Below are 25,848 nucleotides of genomic sequence, written 5' to 3'. Positions count from 1 at the left end.
GAAAATCGAAATGTTTTTAGTAGTCATCGGAGCAAGAAGTAAAGAATAATCCCCCAATGGCTATGCCCGTTTTTATGGCAACACATTTGGAATGAAGATTTAATTCACTTTGGAGAAACTTCCTTCTCTTTTCTCCATACGGGGGCACAGGCAGCGACATTTAACCTTTCCTTACTACCAAAACTAAAACCCTACATGATGCCTTACCATTACTTTAATTAAAGTCAAATCCCACTGAGCTAAAGATGGTGGCAAAGAACAGTCAGGGGAGACCTAAAAAAGCCTTCCAATCTCATAACTCAGAAATATAAGATTTTATTTGTTTTATTTTTTACTATTATTACTTTGAAACTTGGTACTAAGTTTCTGTAGTACATTTTAAACCGAAAAAAACGTTATTTTTGGACAGCCCTTTATCCCTCTGCAATCTGTTTCCAGTAGGTCCTGTGCCATCCTGGCTTCCTTCTTGTTTCCAGTTCAGATGGGACAGCAGGAGTCACCATCTTCTTCCGTCTTCTTCTGGCTTCTGCTGACATCAGCCAATCCTGCACTGCGCAGGTGCGAGATTGGGTGACATGTCTTTCTGAAAATGTAGAAAAAGGGCCAAGTTCACCATGTATGCGTGAGATAACAAAAAGCCCTCGATGACACGTGCCAGATCTTGGATGCGCAGAAAGAACAGCCCAATTTCCCATATAGTTTTCACCCCTTTTAGCCACCCTTTTATAAAATTTTAAAAGTATAGTGATAAGTCCGCTTTTAAATGTATGTCAAGTCAATTTTATGGGAGAAATTGGGGGAGCATTAGAACCCCTCTAAAAACACCTTTTGATCTTTTAAATATTCTGTTGAAACAGTTTTGTTATATCTGTTCAAAAAGTGCAAAGTGCAAGAGATGTCCTGTGTTCTCTACACATGTCCCAAGTCATTGTGAATCAGAACAATTACAGGGGACTATATAAGCATCAATGTCACTTGAAGAGTGACCGATTAAAAAATTCAACCAGCCTGGTCCTTAATTGCAGAATGGACAGGTGATGTTCCTGCTGCAATAAAACCTTAAAAAATAACCCTACTACCCTGATCATAGGTTTTTTTACACTCACCTGTCCTTTATCCATCATGGGTGCCACCATTTTCACTCTGGGGAATATTATTACACAGTATTTATAAAGAGCCAACATTTTACGCAGCGTTGTATGAAGTCAATAGCCATGTCACTCGCACAAAAGAGCTCACAATCTAATGTCCCCACATAGTCATTTGTCTTTATTACAGTCTAAAGTCAATTCTGGGGAAAAGCCAATTAAGGCTTAGTCTACACGGACTGTTTCCCCAGCGTTTAACCTGAGGCTTTTAAAGCCCATGTTTGAAATTCCCATGCATTCCAATGGACTAATCTTCACAGGGACGTTTCCTTGAGGCACGTTTATGAGCTTTATCTTAAACGTTACGTGCAACGTTTAAAAAATTAAAACGCTAGGTTAAAGCTGGAAAACGCTCAAAAACGCAGGTCCATTAACTTCAATGGAATGTTCTCCAGTGTTTTCCTGTGTTTTTAGGCTCTTAAAATGAAAACGCAGAAAAACGTGGGAAAATGAGGCATAGGCGGTTTCCAGCATTTTAGAGGCAAGCTTTAAAATGCTAATAAAAGTGCTTAAAAACACATAAAAATGCATATAAACGCAATAGGAACGTTAACATGTGTTTTTAAAATTGTCCATGTAGACCCAGCCTAACTGCATGTTTTTGGAAGGAAACCCACACAAACACAGGGAGAACCTGTAAACTCCATGCAGATAGCATCCTGGCCAGGATTCAAACCTGCAACCTAGCGCTGCAAAGGCTAGAGTGCTATCCACTGAGCCACTGTGCTGTCTTGATTGACTAGCTTGGGATGATGAGATATTAGAATACAGCATTGAAGAATAGAAGAAAGCAAGCAGGCAACTATGTATATTTTTTTTTATTGCAGGGACATGACTTCTCTATTCTGCATTTTAAATTCCTGCATGATAACATATTTTTGTTGCAGATCTATAGTTCTGCTTTACTGGGGTCCAGGGGAAAAAACGAATGCATAGTGAAATAAAAATGCATAAAAGACAAGTGATGTCCCTTCTGCAAATGACTTTTATTTTGTTACATGTATGTTTGTGCTGTAAAAATGACTTTTATTATGTTACATGTATGTTCGTGCTGTACAAATGATTTTTATTATGTTAAATGTATGTTTGTGCTGTGTAAATGACTTTTATTTTGTTATATGTATGTTTGTGTTGTATAAACGAATTGTAATATGTTACATGTATGTTTGTGTATATGTTTGTGTTGTATACATGACTTGTATTATGTTACATGTATGTTTATTTTGTATAAATGAATTGTTACATGTGTTGTATAATTTATTGTATTATGTTACATGTATGTTTGTGTTGTATACATGACTTTTTTTTGTCACATGTATGTTTGTATACATCCTATGCAGTAAAGAAATGACCACACACGCCCACTATCCAGGGTACGTACGTGTCTTTTCTGACGTCAGCACGCAGCCAGGAGCAGACGTAGTGTCGGAGGTTGTATACTGCGCATGCTTAGGATCTCAATGTCAGCTCTGTTCTTCCAGAGGTTAGCGTTCTGCCTGTTGTGTCAGTCTGGGGAGGGGGTGTTGTTACTATGGCAGCGGACAGCTGCATGTGACGTATAGACAGGAGTCCGGCTGTGTAATCATTGCTTAGGCGGTGTGTCTGTATTTCTGTGTGTGTGTGGCGTGCATGAAGTCCTGGGAGACAGAATGGTCAGGGCCAGCATTTCTCAGCCTTCCTTAGTCACTGGGATAGGTGTGTGTGATTTCCTGTGTATATGCAGCTCCGGGTACAATATATGTCTATGGAGGGGTGTACATGGTGTATTGTACACTCAAAGCTGCACTGTATAATGTATTTCCTCTAATAATAACACAATAAGGTAAATAAACAATGTAAGAACTGTTTCAGGCCCCCAGTGTTCAGCTGTAGGCTCAGCCACTCCCATTCAGATGAATAGTTGCATTTGGACACTTTGTTTTGCACATGGCGCAGGTTATTGAAAGCAACAAGTTTTTTTTGGTCGCCTAGAGCTGTACCAATGGTGCAAATCACTTGTAAATGTATCACCTGCTATGCCAACTATGTTGTTTTCCACTTGCACCCAAGGTTCGCTTACATTGATGTCCATTAGTGATAAATCTACTGATTGACAGTTCATATACATTGGTAGCCAGTGTAGTGCCCTTACATTGCCCTTACATTGGTGATCATTAGGATGCTCCCCTTCCATTATTGGTGTCCGAGGTTACCTGAAAGGCAGAAATTGTTTATTGCACAAGGAGCCCCTCATAACCACTGGAGGAATCCCCTATTTGCAGTACCCTTGGGATTCCATTCTTTGGGAATTGGATGCCATAGATCAGCTAGGCAGCTGGTTTGCTGACACTTGTAGTTCTGTGGTCTACATAGGTTCTTAAGTTATAGCGTGCCTAAACTCAACTCAACATTCACTTTGCATAAAAGGGTAGACAACCCTTCTATGTAAAGGTAAAATGTTACTTGTTTTTTATTTTTTTAAGTGCAACACCCTCTTTAAAAAAAAAAAAAAAAGAAAAAAAAAAGGTCCAGCACCTCCTCTTTCAGACCTGATCGCCTTGGGAGTGCAGAGCCTCCTGGGATACCTATGTCACGCATCCCGGGAGGCCCTGGGTGCTCCTTCTGCGCGTTCCCTAATCTCGGACATGTGCAGAAGGGGCATTTTTTTCCATTAAAGGAAAGAGATAACAATTTCACGCAAGTGCAGTGAGATCGGCTCCCTTTCTTTCCCCTTTACAGCGGGCTACGTCACCCGATCTCACACCTGCACAGTGCGATATCAGGTGACGCACCAAGAAGACCGAGGAAGAAGAAGGAAGTGAAGAATGAAGATGGCGGCGCCGTGACAAATAGAAATTCCAGGACAACGCGGGACAGGATCGCCGGAAGGACCAGCGCCATCAAGGGACCTGCAGCATTAAAGGTAAGTGTAATTTTTTTTTTGTTTTCGGTGTAATTTTGCTTTAAAGCTAAACTTCAGGCTAAATGCAAGTGGCATGTGTATTTTTACTTAATACTTTTTTTTTTCTTTGTTTGAATTCCCAGTATCTGTGCAGTAATCTGGAAAAAAATACTGCATTTTCCTGCATGCAGGCATTTCCTGTAATACAGACCAGTCACTGCTGCCCTTGCTCCTTGACTAGTCCTGTCTCCGCCCCCTTCATCCTGTAATGGACCTGCTGTATTACACCCACTGCCCTCAGTGCAGCATAGTGATCATGTCATGGGTATTTTTTACTATGAAATCTGGTTTTACAAAGGCATTGGGTGCACAAAAAGGAATTTTTATCCATTGTGGCTATTTAGGAATGAAAGGTAAATGATCTCTTTTGTTCCAGGAGAAAAAAAAATAAATAAAACACTAAATTGTGACTTGGGGGAAGTGTAAATTATGGATGACTCCCAGAATATGTGGGGCACTCGATAATCATGCACAAATATTAATAATAATAATATAGCAGATATTACAGGAATACAGCCGGTCATTTACATTGCAATATAGGGATCGATCCTTCTATTCCATCACCTAGAGGTTTGTCATAAGGAGATGGAATAGAAACTTCTCTGATCGAATCCAGCAGAAAAATTACTGTAATAATAATAAAAAATAGTTCCTCCATGTAACCTTTTATTTAACTGTATAAATAACCTGTGCTTATTACCAGCCTTCCTCAATAATTTAAATATCTTATACTCTGTACAGATGGCAGATTGGAAACAATCCTTTGTGATCATTTCCAGTGACATTTCCAGTCTATGGAAGATGATTGAGTGGCACCCTGCTGTACTTTAGGAAAGTACGGTGATTGATTCTGTTCTGTCATTCATCAATCCCCCAGGGTAGAGTGATGCACAAAGTCAGGGGACTACACACACTAGATTTTGGCCTGACATGAGCACAACTGTTTATCTGGAGCAACAATAACCTAGTTTGTGTATGTAGCTTTAGAAGCAGAGGTGGCTTTACACTGGCTTGGTTCGGGTACCAATGGGGTATTTTCACTTGCAGATATACATGGTTTATTTGCGTAGGTCAATGCATACAATAAGATTTTGGTGGATAGAATTCTTTTGATTGGTTACCTTTCATAAGTAAGAACCAAAGAGCCTTTAATGATTGTAAGCTCTTTGGGGCAGGGTCCTCTCCTCCTCCTGTGTGACTGTCTGTATCTGTCCGTCATTTGCAACCCCTATTTAATGTACAGCTCCACGTAATGATTTGGCGCTATATAAATCCTGTTTAATACCATTAATAGGGTCTAACACTCTCCACCATGCTGCGACAACACATTTTCTGATATATATGATGGCACATTGCTTTCATGTACTAGTCTTTAAAGCAGAACTAAACCCTGCTATGCTCTGCTCACCTGTCCTCTTTCCATCACAAGGTGCTGCTGTCTTTTTCCTTCTCTTCCTTCATCTATTCCTCCTTGTGATCTTCGGGCATCTTGATTGGCCCAGAGGACTTAATCCTCACGCAAGCACTCACATTAAGTTCTGACAAGCACAGGGATCACTGGGTATCATATCAGCAGTCCCAGCATGTACAGCTCAGTTTTTTTTGACCGAGTGATCAGGCAGATAAGAAGGATTATCGCAGAAGAACATTGCCTGTACCTTTCTGCAAATATTCCCTGCCTGTCTGATCTAATTTTTTTTTTCCCTTTAATGTGTCCATGAAATTTTCCCAGCACCAATATCTCCTGTATATAATACATTCTGTGTATAATGTGTTCATCATTCTGTTTTTTTATTCTAACCTAGGGACATTTCTGGCCTTCAACATGCTACACACAGCCTTGAGGGCCCTGCGTACAGGGATTGGCATCGGCCACTCAATAATCCGTAATAAAAGCTTACTTGCCACCAAAATGGCTGAATACAGAAAAATGTGGAAACCCAGCAAGCCCCATGATTGGGGTGTACAATATCAGGAAAGGTATATTCCCTTTTCTACTAGTCAGCTAGTGGAGTATTTGGCTCAGGTGAGTGAGAGGTATTTATTTGTAATCCCTTTACAGTTTGATTCACTGTTATTGCCTTCATTCTCTGAACATTTTAGATGTTTCAGTTTCAGGGAGGAGGTTAAAATACATCTCAGGGATTTTTTCCAATGGCTTTATATATGAAAGGTACAGCACTGGAGGGTGCTGTTAATATCTCTGTTGGTGTATTTCACTTGAATAACAATGTTTACACAGTAAAACACGAATAAAAGCTGCAAGGGCTTTGTATTCACAAAAACTGATATCCTGGAGGTAAAGTTTGAGATCTGCAGAAGAATATTCAGATATAACAGGGCTTGCATCAGCGTCATCATACATCTAAAACTAATCCTAATTCGGTGGGCAGTCCTATTGACCTGCAATTTACATCCTTCTGATCTATATTTACCTGCTGCAACTGTACTTTGCAATTCTATAAATTTGTATAGGAATCCAAAACTAATCTGATTATTTTTAGCCAGTATTTATATAGCACCTACATATTATCTGAACCCCATCTGATACAAACAAATTGCCATCAATAAAGGGCCGTACAAAAATGTGAGTTGTTTTAGCTGCAATGAGATTTATCCCTCTCATCAGTTGTCTTTGTGATTCACACACCTGACAGACAGCACAGCAAAGTCTGAACCTCACCTACATCCCTGGTATAGCTTGTTCTCACATGTGATTAGGTTATAAGCGAAGAAGTCATTATAAGGTCATTGGAGGTTATGAGTGAGGAAGTCATTAGTAGGTCATTGGAGGAGCGAAGAGAGGGGCTAGGGGAGTGTTTTTCCACTAGGTTGGAAAGGTAAATGGGACAAGAACTGTGGAGGGGTTTGAAGGCAAAGCACAGGAGCTTGAATTTGATTCTAAGGTGAAATGGAAGCCAATGAAGAGAACTACAAAGAGATGCAGCGGAAGAGGAGCGGAGGGAAGGATGGATGAGTCTGGCTGCAGCATTCATAATAGATTGTAGAGGAGAGTGTCGGGTTAGTGGAATACCAGAGAGGAGGATATTACATCCTCCAGATGAGAGATAATAAGAGCGTGAACAAGGAGTATGGTGGGCTCTGGGGACAGGTAGGGGCCGATTTTGGAGATGTTGCGTAGGTGAAAATGACAGGACCTGTCACTGTTACCTTTGGAACTGAACTTAACCAATTCAAATGTAGGCGGGTGTCAACTGCTGCATTGTGACCCAACTCTTCAGTAACAACCCAAAAACAGCCGCGTGGTTACTGAAAAGTGCTGGCTAACAGAGGCTGGGGAGAACACTGCTTATAGTTTATTCGCAGGCTGCAGTACTACTGTGTCACAGGACCTGAACAAACCTGCAACCAGCTGACATCTCTTGAACTCCATGGTCTTTCTTGTTTTGTAACTTCAAAAGTTTTGAAGCCACCGGATAGCAGCCAGACGGTTGTCAGCCGTGATAACCTACTTCTTTTTCTCAGTATCCCTTGATTGAAATAATTATAAATTTTTTGAATTATTCTACTGCTTAGAGCCAATCAGCCCAAGGAAGGTTTTCAGATGTGTAACTGCAAAGAGAATACAAGAAAGCAGAATGAGATTGATAGTCTGACGAGTTTGCTGCTTCTTCATTCACAGGTTTGGGAAATGTAGACCTATAGTGTTTGACATCAGAAAATAATGATCACGTCTACAGTTGCCTGGGACTGTTAATTTGCAGTTACCTCAAGTAAACTGCTTATGTGTTTAATTTGTCTCTTGGCATAATACCTGGGTATGCACAGGTTACAGAAATGTTTCAGATTGTGCTTTCAGCTTCCATCCATCTCAGCAAACTGGTCAAACCTGCAGACATCACTGCAGGCTGCTGAGTGTTGATGGTCATACCAGCAGTTCTCACATCATAAAACCCTCTGACCAAGCAGGGTGTAATGATACAAAACCTTCCTCTCAGTCTGCTAATGTATCGCTGAACTGATTGGTCAAGACAGCTACTGCTAATTTCATTGTTGTGTAGTAAGCAGGATTAATTCTCTGCATTATTTTCCTAACTTTAGTTCAATCCAACATAATGATCTAATACTAAGATTTTATATGAATCAATACAGGACAGAACCTGTAAGTGAAAAGGAATATGCAGCAGAGATGCAAAAATCAGGTCCCCTTCCCTGCCAGACGTGACTGTGCTGTGTACCAGCGATGTGTATATCTCAGTGTATGAAAATACAAATTCTTATCATAAATGTAGTTTCCCTGTGTATTTTGCTGCTTGCCTGCAGTTCTGCTTTAGAGACATAGATCAGATTATTCTCCAGATTGACAACATCTTTTAAATACAGAAATTCTGCTTATGAATTTTCCACCCACAAGCAGACTGTATTTATAGTTAAATAGAGCAGATATACCCAGGTCTGGCAGGAAACCCAATAATGAAGAGTGACCTTTGTGTTTTTCAGAGTAGCCAGTTGCTTATTCAGGGAAAATCCCTCCGAGATGGCACTGTAAACTATGGCCAGGAGCGCTGTCATATTTCGCTGATTTACCTTTTGATCATCCGGACTTGGCGAGAGCCATTACTGCTGAGCTTGTTAATTAATAGGAATCTCCTGCCTTGGAGCAGTTCTTCTCCAACATACAGGTTAAAGGTCAGAGAGAGTTGTACTTTGTATTGAATCCCTCCAGTCTATTTATTTCTTTGTAATAATTTTCAGAGATAACTGTGTCCATTCACATCATTGTTAATAAGGAGAAGATCCATGAGGCATTGTTTTACAAAATGCTGAATTTTTATATCCATTTAGAGGCAGTGGCGGTTAATATATTTTATGTCAGTAATATTAAATCAGAACAAAATCTGAAATACTCACCTGTTCTTGTTTCTTTGCAAGGAGTCACCATCTTCTTCTTTCTTCTCTTCCTGGAGACTGGCAGGCACATATGAGTTCAATTATTCCCAGCACACGCAGGGGAAGCTGGTATTGTCGGGTATCTTGGTAAACTAAAGTTGAGCTACCCATGCACAGATTTCCTGGACTGATAGGTACCTGATGGACCCTGTTTATACTAGAAAATACTATATATACTCGAATATAAACCAAGGTACACACTTTTACTTGAAAAATCTGGAAAACTTTACTGACTCAAGTGTAAACCTAGAGCAAAAAAATGCAGCTGTGTCTGCTAATGTTAATATGGTAATAAACAGAAATGCTAGATGAAAATCCAATGTGCTTAGTCCAATTTTACCTTCCCATTCCCCTTCTTTTACAAATATTTTGTATTTGTTAGTGGGTTATGATGAGTCACTTGCTCCTAAGTAATCTTTTGTGCATTATTGTTGGCCACCAGCAGATGGTTCTGTTTCCTTGTGTAAAGTGTGTACCATTTTATTTTACATGAGGGCACAGCATCATCTAGTGGTTTGACCCATATATAAACCAATATTATTTTTCTAATGCCAGTTGATCCAGCTACAAAATCTTAGTATATAAAGTATATGCAGGAGCAGTGGCACCCGTAGTTCTGTAAAAAGTGAATAGTTAAAAATTATATAAATTAAATAAAGTGAAAATAGGATGACTGCAAGCCAGAAGGGTAATTTTTCAAAATGATTACTGCCTGAAATAGTTTTTCCGCACTGACTGGGTTGGGTGACATTTCTGTTACAGTTCTAGCCATATGGACATATCCACCTAGACAGGCACTTGATAGCCATGTCTTCAGGCCAGTTATTTATGCTTGGAGGTGATCTGATCTCAGGCTCAGGCTTTTTATTCTACTTTCCATCCCCATCTTGAACATGCTTGGGTTTCCCCCACTCCTATTATGTAGTATTTTACCCCACCTCTTGGATTGTTAGCTCTTTGGGGTAGGGTCCTCTCCTCCTGTCGCTCAATTTTTTTGTAAACTAAACATTTGTCACAACCCCTGTGCAGGTATGTAAAGCAAAAAAAAACTTGAAAATGTCATATATTGCTTTTCGGGTTCCTATGTCCCTAACGGGGATACAGCTCTTCATAATATGTTGGCGCTATATAAATACTGTTTAATAATATTAATGAAGGAATTACAAACACAATGGGTAATGGTGGAAGTAGATGGGAGTGGTGGAAAATGGATGATACAAGCTGCTTTCCACTGGCTTCAAGTTCACCTAAATACATGTGGATTTTATTTACTTAACCTTCTTTCCAGAATTGGAAAGCAAGACAATGTTACTGATAAATTGTATAACACTGTTATAACTTGCTATATTAATATTATTACTATATCTGTTATTACTAGCACTTAGAATGTTCTCATCCTCCTACACAGGTCAGTTTTTGCTTCTGACATGGCATTATTTTTTCAGTGACTGATTTGTTCTTTGTTGGTACACTTCTCAGGCTGTTAGTGAATGATTTTGCTCAGCCATAAGGGAAATTGCCGCTCAGATTCCATATGGATCGTATCTGAATATCATCATGCCAGTAAACATTTTTAGAATGATCCACCAACATGTGGCTATGGTTAGTGTCAATATGCAATCTCTCAGATGTAAATACATAAATGTAGAACTAGGCGGCCGTCCTAAACACTGAATCATCACCAGTGACTGCGGTTCGGAAATACTGCTATTTAGAACGGAGCTTTGTAGCTCTGTCTGCAAGTAATTACAGAACACAGAAAAAGGCAATTCTGTGCTTTCTTTATGCAGATCAAAGCAGTAGATTTGCCTTGATCCCCCTTTGAGCATAGAATACTCATCTTTACTTGCTGCTACCAATAACATACTTAAACAAGCCATGGGAATTCATTATTAAACTTTGCATACCAACCTTCCTCCCCTAACTCACTGTTTAGCCACAGTTCCAATTCTCCTACCTATGTTTACCGTGCTTGCCCACCTCAATTGGACAGGGTCCTTTTTTTCCTGTCAAAGTAAGTTGTCATGGTGCTTGTCTTTCTCTGTATATTTCAATAGGTGTAATTGTAATGTGATGTAATGTGACGGTATGATTTTTGTGTTCGTTTATTTCTTTTTAAGTATACAACACTTTTTGATTCTTTCAGGAATTTCACTCCTCTACTGAGTTGGAGAAGCAGACCTTTATTTCCTTTGTCAAGCACTTAGAAGTATCTCTTCTACAGCCTTACCATGAAATCTTTGAGAAGCTTCAGGTGAATGTTTTTTTTTTTCCTAATAACATTTTGTAAAATATATTTAATAATAATAAACTCCACTTTTTTTATTATTCTCATAACCTCCTCATGGACATTAGAAAACTCATAGACATTAGAAAACCACTTTGTTATATTCTGACAGTCTGTTATTATTTATAAGGTGTATACCACAGGCCATGCTACCACTTTCTTCAATGTTCTACCCAGCCGCTTTTAGCCGAGCGCACCACCCAACACTTTTCTGGAACCATCTGGCTGTGCTTGGCTGGTTACTGAAGAATTGGGGCATAATACAAAGACGATGGAAAAATGAGACTAGGAGGGTGGGCATTAGAAAGTTGGAGCAACGTATGGTGGAAAGCTGACTGAACTATAGGAGATTTTGGATTCCAATGGCAGTAACAACCGGGAACACTAAATTTGTTGCCCTGACCAATTTTTGAGCACCCACAGACAGCTTCCTTCCACCCAGCTTAAAAACATTTCTGGAACACTTGTTAGAAATCTTTAATGTCATCTTATGGCAAATAAAATGATCCGTAGCATGGAAGTTATCATTTGGATTTTAGAGATGATTCCATTGTACCCACCAGTCCCAATGTTCCTCCCTTGGTCTTCTTGCTGTTAATCAGTCCTGACTATAGAAGTTATAGTAGCAAATAGTAAATGTTTCCTGAAAATGCTGCAACATTTATTGTCATTGTAAGAAGCATTTTATATTAAAGGCTGCACGGCCTATAAAGCTTGTATTTGAAATTGAATTTGATTTTAAGCCTTTCTCATTTTGGCTGTTCGTGTTCTTGTACAAGTATTCCTCCTGCCAGACTTTTTTTCATTTTATTGTGTTACAACCTAGAATTCAAATTAAGTCAATCATTTAGAATTTTAAAATTGTTTCTTAATGTACCAAATTTTGAAGATGCATTTTTTTTTTGAGTGTAAGTTAAAGAGTAAACCAATATCATTTTATTAAAAAAAAAAAAAAAAGCAAATCTAGGAAAAGACATAAGTCTATCGCAATGTATAGGATTGCCTGGGTTTTTTAGTTATGTAGTATATTCTGTCTTTCTTAGGACTTGTATGATCCCATCAATCCTGACCGCGATTCTGTGCTGAATTCCAACAGCCTTTCAGATGCAGAAAAGCTATCCAGAGAAAAACTGGTGTTAGAGCATCTGCAGCCAATTCTGGATCAGGCTAACTTTAATGTGTTGTCTGAGGATGCTTTAGCTTATGCATTGATTGTTCACCACCCTCAGGATGGAGTCCAGGTAAGCGATGCATATTTATGTAATAATATAGTATGCCTGTTGGATGCTTATCTCAGGATTACTTTCTAATGGAACCTATATTAGTCCACGTGAAAATCACGGGTAGTACAGCGCATGTTATCCTTGCAATTTCACACTGTCTACACAACATACATGAATGATGTGCCTCGTCACAGTTCCCATTACAGTGTTGGCATGACATGTCTCCAGAATCGGGTGATCTTTTATGAACAGCGAGCTCTGTACACAAAGGAAGGAAGTAGAACTGTCATTCTTGTTGACTAAAGCAAGAAATTGCAGATAAGTCATGTGTTACGAGTACAGGCTGAAATCTCATGTACTAAATTAGGATTAGTATTCTGAATGTGAAGTAGGAATTAGTTGACGCTACATTCTTTGTCTTGTTCCATCACTCAAGAAATCTTTGCTAAAGACTAAACCCAAACCGAACATCCAAAACATTAAAACCACCGGTACACACACCTGATAGTGTGCTTCTTGTGCTGCTAAAACAGCTGTGACCTGTTCAGGGATGAACCCCACAAGACCTCTAAAAGGTGATCAGTCGTAGTTGGCACCAAGCTACTAGCAGCAGATCCCACACTGTCTTTTCACAAGCTGTAATACTTTGTATTCTGACACCTTTCACATTTGGCTGGCATTAATGTCTTCAGAATTTGTGATTCTTCCTTGGCATAGGACCAGCTGAGCTAGACTTTTACCCAAACCTGCATCATTACGCCATGGGTGATTGTAAATCTCTTACAGGTTCACCAGTTGTCCCTTTTTTTTGGTAGGTACTAATCTCTTTTTTTGTAGATATTAATCTCTGTGTATTGGCAACACCTCCCAAGATCTGTTATTTTGGAAATGCTCTGACCCATCTAGCTATCACAATCTAAATCTTATCAAAGTTGCTCTGATCCTCATGTTGCCAATGTTTCCTGATTGCAACCTTCAAGAGTTAACTGTTCAATTGCTGCCTAATATTTTCTACTCCATGATAGGTGACATCGTAACCAGATAATAATGTTTCTCACCTTACCCGATGTATATTGCAGCTTGCTTGGCTAGGAGCTGCATTATTGGGATTAAATGATGTCAAAACAATGGTTTGATATCTGCATTGGTTTGGCCAACTCTCTCTAAACCCCCATATAGGCGCTAAGTCATTGTTGCTCCAATGTTGGTCCATCAGCCTGTCTGTTCTGGGGGAGGGAAGGGGACGCTGTCCTTCTACATGCTTTCCTAATGGAAAACAGTAACTCTTATTTTAGTGACCTAGAATGGCAAAATGCTAGATATTTCTGAGGATACATATTTCTTGGATGAAGAAAATCTAACATCTAATCATAGCTTACCAATTACAAATTTTATTGCCGGCTTCTTCAGACAGGAATATAGAGTTTTCTTGTTTTCCCTGATATATATGTACCACTACAATCATTTTTTAAACACAAACATTTATGTGACTTTTGTGCTTAAATGGCTTCATTTACAAGACTGAAAGCAAAATTCATCTTACGTTTGCTGTGGCTTTTTCAGGTTCACGTAAACCTTGATAAATACGAATATATCCGTTACTGGGCACTTGGACAAAGACTGGGACCCCTAACCTTTCAGGTGACCCCCAAGCACCAGGAATTTTTCTTCTCCAGTCCTCGCATCCCACCGGAAAGGCAAGACTTGTTTCTGGGTGGTCGTCATGTACAATGTAAATATAGAACATTGTGATAAATGGTACACACAACCGATTGTATTACTTTGTATATACTCTTCCCCTGTTATGGGAATTGTCTATGTATATGATGTGAGCTATGCTGGGTATAGGCCTTGTCACAAAAAAAATGTTTTGCAGTAAGGAATTGTAGCTGCTAAAAGCCGCTACAAGTATTTAAAGATACCGGTAAGGATTCCCATCACTAGGAGGAGCACTGCAATGACTTGGGAAGAAGTAAACTGAAAAATGGACAAAACAAAAAAAAAAAATACACTTCTTTAATCCCACAGCGCAGTCGATCTGTCTGGAAGGGTCTTTCGCCCGAAACCGACATATGTCTCCGAGCCGGCGTGCCGGGCGCCGCCATGTTTGCCTCCTCTTCCTGGTTCTTTTTCTTACGTCACCCAATCCAGATGCGAGATTGGGTGATGTAGGTTGGGAAAAAACGTACCGATCTCACGATTTTCACGAAAAGGCTCCTTCTGCGCATGCCTGAGATGCTCGGGATGCGTGACTTAGGTATCCTGGGAGGCTTTGCGTTCCCATTCAATTTCATCATCATCTGCACCCCCTTTTTTTTTTTTTCGTTTTTTTGAAAATGGTGTTGAATTTAAAAAAAAAAACAAACAAACATATTTTTTACCGTACATAAAAGGGTTGTCTACCTTTTTCTGTAAAGTGAAATTTCTGAGTTTAGGTACGCTTTAAGTAGGAAAAGTCCACGTATTCACATGCTTGTCAAGATACAAAATCACCCAAATGGGACAAATATGGCAAAAAAAATCTAACAGGAGTTTTACTCCCCCCCTCCCTTTACTTTACCTTTATTTGTCCAATTTTCTAGAAGGGACATCACTTGCTCCTTTCTACAAAACCACCTGCCTTTACTTTAGTTCCACTTAAAGACACTTTTCAATTCTTGTTGGTCCCTACTACAGTATCTTAAAAGGTAAACATTTTGATCCACAGCCTTTGTGCTGTGAGTTGGAGTCATCTCAGCCTGGAAAACCTCCTTAGAATATTTAGGTATAATTGCTGAATCCTCCATTCATTATATATCTTTTTTTTTTTTTTTTTTTTTACCATACATCTATGCAATAAATATGAAGGACACACTTGGTAAAACATGCCTAGTAATAGATTGCTCTGACTTTTAATTAGTTTGCAGTTCTGCCTTCTAATGGTTTCATTTCTTTTCCAACAGGCGATTCTTTAAGCGAGTTCTACTAGCAGCTCGCCCTAAAAACTCCCATATGATTTTAAAATGCTTTAAGGATATACCCCTGGAGGGGTTGGAGCAGCTTCTTCCTGTGGTAAAGGTGCGAACATCCAGCTTTGATCGCACTTTATTGAACATTATGCTGCTGGTTAGTGGAGGCATTGTGTTTGTCAATGTCGGGATGGTGGTCCTCACAGACCTAAAGATTGGAACTTCCTTCCTCCTCTTCTTTTTTGCTGGATTTATGACTTTTCGTGCCTGGAAGGTGAGATTAATCCTACTGAGTGGTGACAGATTCTCCTAAAACAACCACTGGACTAGCTACTTTAATACTTATTACACTAGTCAAATCTTTTTTTTTTTTTTTCAACTTTTACATTATCAAAGATTTGTGTGATTAGTAATGCCTTTAAAGTCCTAGGGTCTGTTTTTCTTTTTTGTAGTTTCAATTAGGGATGTGGCATTGGATAATTATTGATCAAAGGAAGAGGTATAATTGAGACCCATAATTAATATAGTATAAATAATAGATTTTCCCCATTCACTAAATTCTTGCTTTTTGTGATCATACCTTTGGCTATATTCTAGGTCTTTGCTCAGCGGAGAAAAGCCCATTCACTAGAATTGGCTCATATGTTGTACTACAGGAGCACTTCCAACAATGCCGAGCTGCTGGGTGCCTTGACTCTCAGAGCACAAGAGGAACATGCCAAAGAGGTTATCTTAGCCCACAGCTTTCTCAAGCGACTTAACATACCAAGTCATGGGCATTACACAGGTGTGTGTGACAAAGTGTGTTTGTTTTTCTTCTCATACTGTTCTGTAACAGAATGTGCTGCAACATTTTAGTTCTAAAAGACATGGTAAATATTTGACAGGATTTTTTAGTTTTCTTCGGATGTGCTAGTTTCTTTTAGTTTTTTAAAAAAAATTCCAAAGCTGTCAGGTAAAAACTGGTAGTAGGTTATATACGTAGCTCGGATCCTAAAATGAAAAGGCACCATTAAGGTGATTGGTCAAAGTAGGGAGCGTAGTGCTACATCCAAACAGTCATATTAAAATATCAAACAATTTATTCAAAACATAATTAAAAGTTAGTTGAACATCCAAATCAATCAAAGCTTTAAGTACAAATGACACAAGATTGCAATTATAAAGGTTACAAGCACCAAAGAAGAATTGATGTCATTGATATTTGAAAATGCCCAATGGGTTTCATAGGACAAACTTGCTACTTCAGGGGGAAAATCAGTAAAAAATGTTGTAACCTTTGGACACTCGTTGCAAAACCATAAGTTGATTCTTAATGCTTTGATTTTGAATGTTGACTATTAATGATAGGAAGGTGGCAAACTTTTTCTCTAAACAAGGGATCTTTACCTATCTATTCCTTTGCCAGTATGTGGTAGGGATCCTTAGAGAGGAGGGATTTATGTACTTATCAGCGTTCTAGCCCAAGAATTCACTGTGTTTTTTTCCACAACAGAAAGCTTAGTGATATCCACAGATAATTTGTTTTTTTTTCTTGAACAAACCTTGAGGGTTTACTTGTTGTGCTGTAGAATATATATATGTATGTATTTTTTTTTTTTGCTAACCCAAACCCAACATTTTCTCAAATTTTTCTACAAGGCTGTTTATTCCATCAAGAGCCAGGGGAAACAATTAGAGAAAGTTAGTACTGGAACACAGAAGTGCTGCCTTCTTCATGGTGCTTGATAGTTCATCAACCCAGTCTTCAGCACTCGAACTTGTAAATTTATATTCCAAAGGTTTGGGGTTCGACATCAATACATTTATTTTAATGTAGCACAAAACTAAAAAAGATTGAGTCCTCAGTACTCAACAAAACCCTACATTAAGTGTATGAAGAATCATAACTGAGGAGACTGATTCCTGAATATACAATGACCCATTTTGTCAAATATTGAAATTTATTTTATAAACCATGAATCCTGCATGTGTATATTTCAGTTTGGTTCCTGTCTGGATCCTCCTGTCTTTGTATTGTCAAACCTAACACTTTTGTAGTCTACAGCCCAGCATACATGATACATTACTCACGCTGCATAAATTCATGACTATAGATGAGCAAAGTTGGTTGCATTTGAAGTTGTACAGTACAGTATTAACAATTTATTTTGTTTTTTTATTCACCTAGATTCTGAAACAGTTCTGCAGATGAAAAAGCAGGTTGAGTTATGGCTGCATGAAAAATCTGGACTGGAGATAACATTCAATGCAGATCGAGCGCTTGAAAACCTAAAGAATATAACAAGCAAAAATTCAAAAGAACAGACTGTACAGATGCACAACTGAAGATAGAAGGATGGCTTCTATGGACTAACATTTGTCTTTGTAATGCAAAGCAGATTGCACTCCGTGTCTCTGAGTTATTGGGCTTGTTCTGTATATGTATAATGGCAAAGAGACAACTTACTACTGTGTTCATAGGTTTGTCTTGAGCATGAGAATATTGATTGTATATATAAATATGCTGCTGCATTTTTAGAGGGTTATGTTATCATTGTCTTTCTGCTTGATGTATTTATTACTTGGTGGCAAAGCCTTCACTAAAGGAAACCATAATGATTTTTCACTGCAATGTTAGCAGAGCACTGACAGCCTCAAGATATCTGAAAAAACTGGGGTGCCCTTTAGTTACTATTCTGATGCCGCCTGCCCTGGAGCATAGAATTTGAAGAATAAAAAGATGCTGTGATGCAACACAGACTTTACTTATTTTAGCTAATTTAAGAGAGAAGGCCAAGTAAAAAAAATTAAGAAAAATTTTGCACAACAATCAGATTCCAATCATCGTTTATTGTTGCACACAGTAATTGTTTTTCAATTCAATAAACTTCAAGAAAACTTTCAAAAGTTTTTTATGTTAAGGCAAGTTGTTACGTAAATCATAAATTATAATCGCCATAATTTGTTTTTACCACTATAAAGGATTATTTACATATTTTAATACCAATAAATATAATATTATGGAAATTTTAGTACTTTTTAGTTGATGCATTTAACAAAACCAAAAAGAAAAGAATAAAAGGGGAGGTGGGAGGAGAGGTAAAGGTATAAAAAAAATATTAAGGGAAGAAAATATGTATGTAACACATATTCCCATAGGCCAACCCCACAAACACCTCTCATATCTAAATTCATAAAAAATCTCTACATTGTTGGCATGGCAGATTTTTTTGCTTCATTATAATAAATTCAGTGGATTTTGTGCTCCCCCTGGAATGATAATCACAAGTTGAAGTGTCTAAATCTAGTAATAAAAATATATATTGCAGTTTATCAGCCTATGGACCTGCATTATTCTTTTTTTTAGGTTTTTCTTTTATTCCATTTTCACTTGGTGATCATATTAGTAAGACACATTTCGTTTCTTTACAACACTTACAACATTGGGCCTGATTTATTAAAGCTTTCCAAGGCTGGAGGGGATACACTTTCTATCAGTGAAGCTAGGTGATCCAGCACACCTGGAATGGATTTCCTCAAAGTAATTTGCCATTAGCTAGCAATTGTTTTGAATCCTCGACCAGATGAAGTCCAGGTTTGCTGGATCACCCAGCGTTACTGATGAAAGTGCATCCTCCTCCAGCCTTGGAGAGATTTAAAAAATCAGGCCCATTGTCTTTACTATGGAAGAGCACCACTGTCACCTATCTCATCTGTATCCAAAATGTTATACCAGTTTAGGATAAAATGGGGAATGGTTAGATCTTTCCAGTGGGGAACACAGGTTTAACCTCTTCCATACTATAACAAGTTTTGCCTGGTGCCTTTCCATTGATATGATTAGCTAAAGAAATACTTTTTTTTTCTGTGCATTACAGCAGTTGGTTAGTTAGGATTCATTCATATACAAACTTGCACAAAGCCTGAGGATGAAATATATTCATCTTGGTATAAAATATGCATCCCTATCATGTCCATAGATGTATGTTTGAAAACCAGCCACAGTAAAATATTCATATATCTCAGATTTTCCACTTGTGTATCCAGAGCCCTTCATTCGGCACTCACATGGGAGCATAGGACTCGCTTTTCTTCCTCTCAAGTCACAACGCTGCTCAATTGCTGTTTCCTCACCCAACAGAACATAGGAGGCAAAGTCTGGAAGAAAGTCTTTACCCGTCTGTAAGTCATTCCTTGAAGCCTACATCGCCAAAATTCTTCCATGCTTCCACTTGTAAATGAAGTCATGAAGCCTTACTTCATCCAAAACAATTTTGAGTTTAAAGCCCTGATATAAATATAAAAAGATTTTGCACTTCTTTTTTCCATATACCTATTCAGTTTGTTTTACAAGCACTTCATGAGAGAGAGAGAGAGAGAGAGAGTGAGTCACATTTGTGTTCTTGTTGCTGGCACTTGTCTGCTTCAAAAGCGTTGCTTCCTCAGCCAAAACACTGGAGAAAACTTGCTGGGCATGGAGCAGAGGCAGAATGAAATCTCAATTTGTCCGGTGAGCACATGCATGGATAAATACTGATTCTCTTTTCTGCATTCTTGTTCTGAGTTCCTGCCTAAAGTAATAAACTCTTTGGATCAATGTGGCAGCCCAGCTGCTAGCATTTTCAAAGGGGTCAGTAATGTCAGCTTGCATATCTCCTATATATTGTTATATTGTGTCTTTTGTATGCTACAGATCCTATTTATTTGATGTATTTTTTTTGCTTCAAAACCAAAACTTCACCATTCAACTTCTTTCACATAACTTTTATGAAGACTTTTAAAGAAACCTAAATTTAGGTGGGACATTTAGTAATAGCATTCCAGCAAACTCTATAGGATATACAGTGGGGAGCCATGTTGAACTCCAAATATTGTGTAATGCTTTCTTCATAAAGATGAATAATAGACTTAAGGAAAGGGATCCCCTAATAAATTGATTAATCCAATGGCTAAAGGGTATAAAGTGCATATCTGCCATATATACCTCTTCCAAATCCACTTTGTCTCTCTTTTTCTGCTATCCAGTGCTGTGTTAAGAGACATTTCCACCACTTCTCATCCTGTTCACCATTTTACTATATAGGAAGTGATAAAATTCTGCACAGAAAAATCTAACAGGCCTTCTATTACTCTATAATAAGTCAGTTTGTATTGCTGCCTATGGCCCCCCACACTTCTCGTCCAGTAAATCAGCAGGAAAAAAAGTATAGGAGAAATCGGTCTAATGGAAACCTGAATGGCAATAAATAAAACTGAATGCAAGTAGATAAATTAAGCTGACGTTCTGAGGGTCTGGTGTATTAAGGATCTGGAAATGCCTCACTTGACAGATCACTAGGCAAAGTGTAAGCAAATGAAAGTCCAATATGCTGTCATGTGGCCACAATGTGGGGCTGAAAAGATGCAATGCAGGTAAATTGTGTTCTGTTCAGATTTTTTTTCCTGAGGTTATCCTGAATTGGGTATTCTTTATAGTAAGACTTACCTGAGTAGCAGGTGCAATACAATTGCAAGCTCAGAAATTCAGAGGTACTCATCTGCACCAGTTTCTGAACACAAACATCTGGTGCAATTTTGGCATCTGCCATTTTCTCTCTAGCTTTGGCATACAAAGGAACCGACAGCAAAAAGACGTATCCATCTATATCTAAGCTACATGTCGGCTGGTAGGGGAACAGGGTTGCCCATGTTAAAGACAGAGGTCCTTAAATATAAGGAATTACAGAAAACTAGGTTAAATCAATGGTATTCTCTATAGATTGCAAATATCACTGTGGATTTATTTCATTCATTTATTTATTGATGGTAACACATAGCCGAGTGCATAGTATGGCTTGCTCCATTCTGTAACTGGGAGGAAAAACTTTCTGAGAATATTACCTAATATACTCATTTGTTCTGTAACTTTTCATCCAAATGTTCCAATCCTAATGTTGAATAACTGCTCAGCTTCCTATGGGGCTCACAAAATCCATGGTAAAATCTCAAAATTTTATGATACACACATGAGGTCAGGCTATAACAGAATTCCAGAAATAATTAAATGCAAACAAATGTAATTGCAAATGGGTGGTCCAACCCCATTACCAAAAACTCTATTTCATATAAGACTCGTTTAGGGCGTTTTTTTTTTTTTTTGGCTATCTGTAAGGGTGACATTCTTCCCACTGAACAGCAATGTAAGAGTCATTTTTTTCTGATGACCTCAACATTAATATACTGTGAGCTGTGACTAAAGTATTTATAGACTGGGTTCCCTGAAGACCTGAAAGTTATTTCAAGGGTTCCCCCATGTTACAAAGGTCAAGAGACACTGATATACAGTATGGTGGTTACACTCCTAATTCCGGTTAAAAGTATATTTCACACCTGACCTGCTTCCTAATTTACATGCATGTTGATTAAGGCTGTTGGCTGAATATATGCATTGGGAACCCTGGAAGAGCTTTGACTGGATTGAACCATAAAATACAACCCCTGTGTTTGCAATTTTGGAAGAAGTACATAAATATAAATTTTTATTATATAAGGCAAGAAGAAATAACTGAGGTTGCTCAGTTAGATTTCTAAAGTATGGAAAGCCTTGATGGAAAATCCACTCACTGCCACTTGGATAACTGTATATTCATTTTCAATATCCTATACCCATCTTTCTATTTATGACAATGTCTTTGTAACATTACCTCTGTCGGCAGCAGACCTCATCCCCCAGGGGCCAATGAAATGTGCAAGATTCAAGCTTCATTGAAATTTGACCTGTAATGACTCAGATTCATTTGCATATCATTTATTTTTTTCCTTGGGGAAAATATGCCTCAATTATGGAGACAATTGCCATTTGAAATGTTCAATTACCTATTTTTTTTTTATTGCTGATATAAATGGATTGTGTATGTATTTCTAGTGACCTCTTCTTGCACGAGCGAGTCCACAAGGCTTTAAGTCTTGTAAGCTTTCAGAATAGTGACATACAAACCAGCATGTAAAGCACACCTGTCATCAGATCAATATATAAGGGGAGAAATGCATTTCTAGTTCTATTTTAGTTCTCACTTACCCTAATCATGTACAACATATAGTTGCAATGGACGCTCTTTGGGGTAAGTGGTACGTAGACATCTAATAGTCACTGAATTGCCTGGCTATGTCTTGCTCCAGGGGCAAAGATCTGTAATAAATATTTTGTTCATGAAAGTATGAAAAGGTCAGAACTTCTTTACTTTGTTTGTTCTAGGATGGTGCATAAGAGTATATGGAAACCAAGGCACTGACATAACCACCAGTCAATGGCAGCCTATATCTTATATAACCAATTCCTTTAGGCAAACAAGAACTGGGCTACATCCCAGGACCAGGTTGGGTTCAAGAATTTAAATTTTACACTGGATTTCCAAAAAGATCCATTTTTAAATTGTTTTATTCTTCATAAAACATTGCAAGAGGGAAACATATAGGCTGCCATCACTGGCTAAATAAGCAACCCCCTTGGCTATCATACTGACCTCAAATGCTTCCTGGGTCACATACCGGGAGCATGTATGCAGATAATAAGTTCTGATTCCTTCTGATTCCTTGTTTTTGTTTTTGATACTTGTTGTGAATCAGATCTTCTTCCCATTATTGACTTACCATGTCTTGTTCCATATTATGTTTTAGTGTGAACGTAGCCATCTTGATGGAAGACTATTTGCTTTCCTAAGCTGGTGCAGAAATATTAAAAAACAGCAGGATAAATAGAGGAAGCACAGATTCACAGACCTGAATACAACAGGGCACTCCTTGCTCTACAAGTTTTTAGATACAGCTCTATAAAGGATAATGAGCAGCACAGTAATAATACCACAAAATCATATTTCAAATTACCCAAGACTGGAGTCAGAAATCACAGTGCCTTGGATCAATACATATATACAGCTATGAGTGTGCCTAGGCACTGCCACATGTAAGGAGGTTTATTTCTACCTCTCAGAAAGAATTCAGGAGAAAAGGTGCTTATGGAAGCTTAGCATCTCCAGATGTTTGCTATAATATCTCCAGATGTTTCCTAAACCATAGCAAAGCTTTACTTTGTGAATTCATGTCCATTATGACAGCAATGCCAACATAACGGCATTTTTTTTTAAATTGGCCTCAGTTAGCATAGCTGCAATTCAACCATCAAATAAACATGAAAAATATTTCCGGCGTTCAAAACACCTTAGGAAAAGTATCCACAAGAAAAGAAATTAAGATCCAAGTCCAGTGTTTTTCAACCTTTGAGATCTTAGGAAACTCCTGCTTTAATTAAAATATCTCCAACTCACGATACATTAGTGTGGTTGTCAGTGGGAAGAATTCCTCTTACATTGCTGGCTCAGTGGGAAGATTGTCATCCTTACAGATAACCAAAAAATCATTGATGTCAGTTGAACTGACCTGGGAGGAAAAAAATGTTAATTGCTCACGGAACCCCTAGCAACCTCTGGAGTAACCCTAGAGTTCCTTGGTACCTTGGTTGAGAAACACTGCCCTAGTCTGTCTATTGTTTATTGTATATTACATTATATTATATTTTATATCCCTATAACAGAAATATACCTTGTGTCAAATGTGAATTTATAGGTTGCCAGATTGCTAGACTAATATGACAATGACACAACACAGCTGTGTTGTAAAAAAAAGCTTTGGTTATTAAACTATTTATGTGTAGTGCATCATCAAGTAGTTTCCAGCATATAGACAATTATTTATAATTATTTCAAGATATATGTCACTACCATGTCTAACCACATAAGTACAGCCTTGAAGGGTTCAACCATACACTAGCTTTTTGTATCCCCTAGCAAAAGGCTGTGTTATATATGCACACAACTTTCCATCTATACCATATTTCCATGAACATTACCAGTAACCTCTATTTTTTGTTTCTGGATTTTTTAGGAGTTTGGTATCTAAGTTTCTACAGGCAAAAGTAAGACCAGACACACTTGGTGGAGCATCTGTAAGAGATGTCCTATCAGCTTCTGCCCATAACTAAAGCAGCATTCCTTCCTTATTCTTTAGAACAGTCTTTCTCAACTTTTTTACTAGAAAGGAACCATTGGAATAACTTTCAGGTTTTAAGGAACCCCTGCTTTAATTTCTTTATCCACAGGCCGCATTGGATTATTGTGGCGGTCAATAGAATGCCTCATACATTGTAGGCTAGTGGGAAGTTTCCTACCCTTTAGATAACAAAGCCTTTGCATATCCACATTGACTTTTAAGGCACCTTTTCATTTGATTCACATACATATACACGTAGTCCCTGAGTTACATACGAGATAGGGACTGTAGGTTTGTTCTTATGTTGAATTTGTATGGAAGTCAGAACAGGTTCATTATTTTAATAAATGCAATTGGGGCAGATGTTTGTTTCAACATATTATTAGGCAGCATGGTGTCAGTTACTGTATAAAATCCTCACTGTGATTTAATCACAAACAAAGCAAAAAAAAAAAACAAACTTTATGAGCCTAGACATTCATTAACTTCTGGAGCAAGCTGTGCTTTGATATGCAAAAAGAAACAAATGCAGAGTTTGTCTTGGTCATTAAACAGTTACAAGATGTTGCAGAAGAGCTCAGTCTCAGCTGTGTGTAGCAAAAGTCCCCATCAAGTCTGTCTTGCACACTAGCAAGCAAGAAAACCCCTTTTGTATCTAGGTGTCGTCTGTATGGTGGATGTCCTTAACTTGGGATCTACCTTTACACTAAATCTTTAAAAAATAATAATTTATTTAAACATTAAAACATGTGATATATCTTTCTCAAATATGTGCATATACAAATTATACAAATTCATTCTACATTTTGACATGTTTCACAGACTTTGCTTCTTCAGGAACCAAGTGACTGACATCAAATAGTGAAATATTATATCCACACTGATGCCAATTTTTTAAACATTAAAACAAGATAAAGCTTATTTTTCTCAAATGTTTAAATATACAAATGATACAAATTCAGTCTCCATTCTGACACGTTTTGCAGACTCCGCTTCTTTAGGATGACTGACATCAAAAAGTTAAATAAATCTCATCATTTGGAGCATTTGCTGTTAATGTGCTTCCATGTACTGAAGTGTTAAAACAAAGCACATAAGGCAATAGAAGGACCCGCAGATGAACCCAGATCTTTCTTCATTAATACAGTGGAGGAGGCAAACAAGATGAATTCTTCCAAAGTCTCCCTATTGTTGGACATACGCCTATATAGTGTTGACACTAAATCCTCTATTCCCTACTTGCAATCCACATACATTATGCCTACATCAGAGCATAATGACATCAAATACTCCAAATAATCTATTACCGTGTTTCCCCGATGATAAGGCAGGGCCATCAAATAAGACAGCCCCCCCTTTTTAGGTAAAAATGAAAAATAAGCCC

The 25,848-nt window shown here is 38.1% G+C and overlaps 1 protein-coding gene and 1 long non-coding RNA gene across 2 annotated transcripts; one reads left to right on the top strand and one right to left on the bottom strand.

Annotated features, from left to right (window-relative positions):
- Nucleotides 1–311: 311 nt before the first annotated feature.
- Nucleotides 312–5,901, bottom strand: LOC140341520 (uncharacterized). Its single transcript, XR_011922898.1, has 2 exons — nt 5,498–5,901; nt 312–583 (listed from the first exon to the last, which is right to left on the bottom strand). It is a non-coding gene; the product is annotated as an uncharacterized lncRNA (long non-coding RNA).
- Nucleotides 5,902–5,914: 13 nt separating this feature from the next.
- Nucleotides 5,915–18,771, top strand: TMEM143 (transmembrane protein 143). Its single transcript, XM_072427343.1, has 7 exons — nt 5,915–6,115; nt 11,147–11,254; nt 12,331–12,528; nt 14,074–14,207; nt 15,453–15,732; nt 16,056–16,245; nt 17,629–18,771. Exons 1-7 carry the CDS (start codon nt 5,915–5,917, stop codon nt 17,784–17,786), a joined length of 1,269 nt encoding a protein of 422 aa, XP_072283444.1. The 3' UTR covers nt 17,787–18,771.
- The last annotated feature ends 7,077 nt before the right edge of the window (nt 18,772–25,848 follow it).

This window comes from Pyxicephalus adspersus, chromosome 11 (genome assembly GCF_032062135.1).
Source record: "Pyxicephalus adspersus chromosome 11, UCB_Pads_2.0, whole genome shotgun sequence".
NCBI lineage: Eukaryota > Metazoa > Chordata > Amphibia > Anura > Pyxicephalidae > Pyxicephalus > Pyxicephalus adspersus.
Note: the sequence above shows the minus strand (reverse complement) of the source record. Positions and strands in the feature narration are given on the sequence as shown.

Bases quoted from the DNA above. Each gene is read 5' to 3' on its own strand.
- TMEM143 (XM_072427343.1), top strand. From the start codon at position 5,915: ATGCTACACACAGCCTTGAGGGCCCTGCGTACAGGGATTGGCATCGGC. The intron at 11,255-12,330 runs GTGAATGTTTTT...TGTCTTTCTTAG, and splicing joins AAATCTTTGAGAAGCTTCAG to GACTTGTATGATCCCATCAA. The intron at 16,246-17,628 runs GTGTGTGTGACA...TTATTCACCTAG, and splicing joins AAGTCATGGGCATTACACAG to ATTCTGAAACAGTTCTGCAG.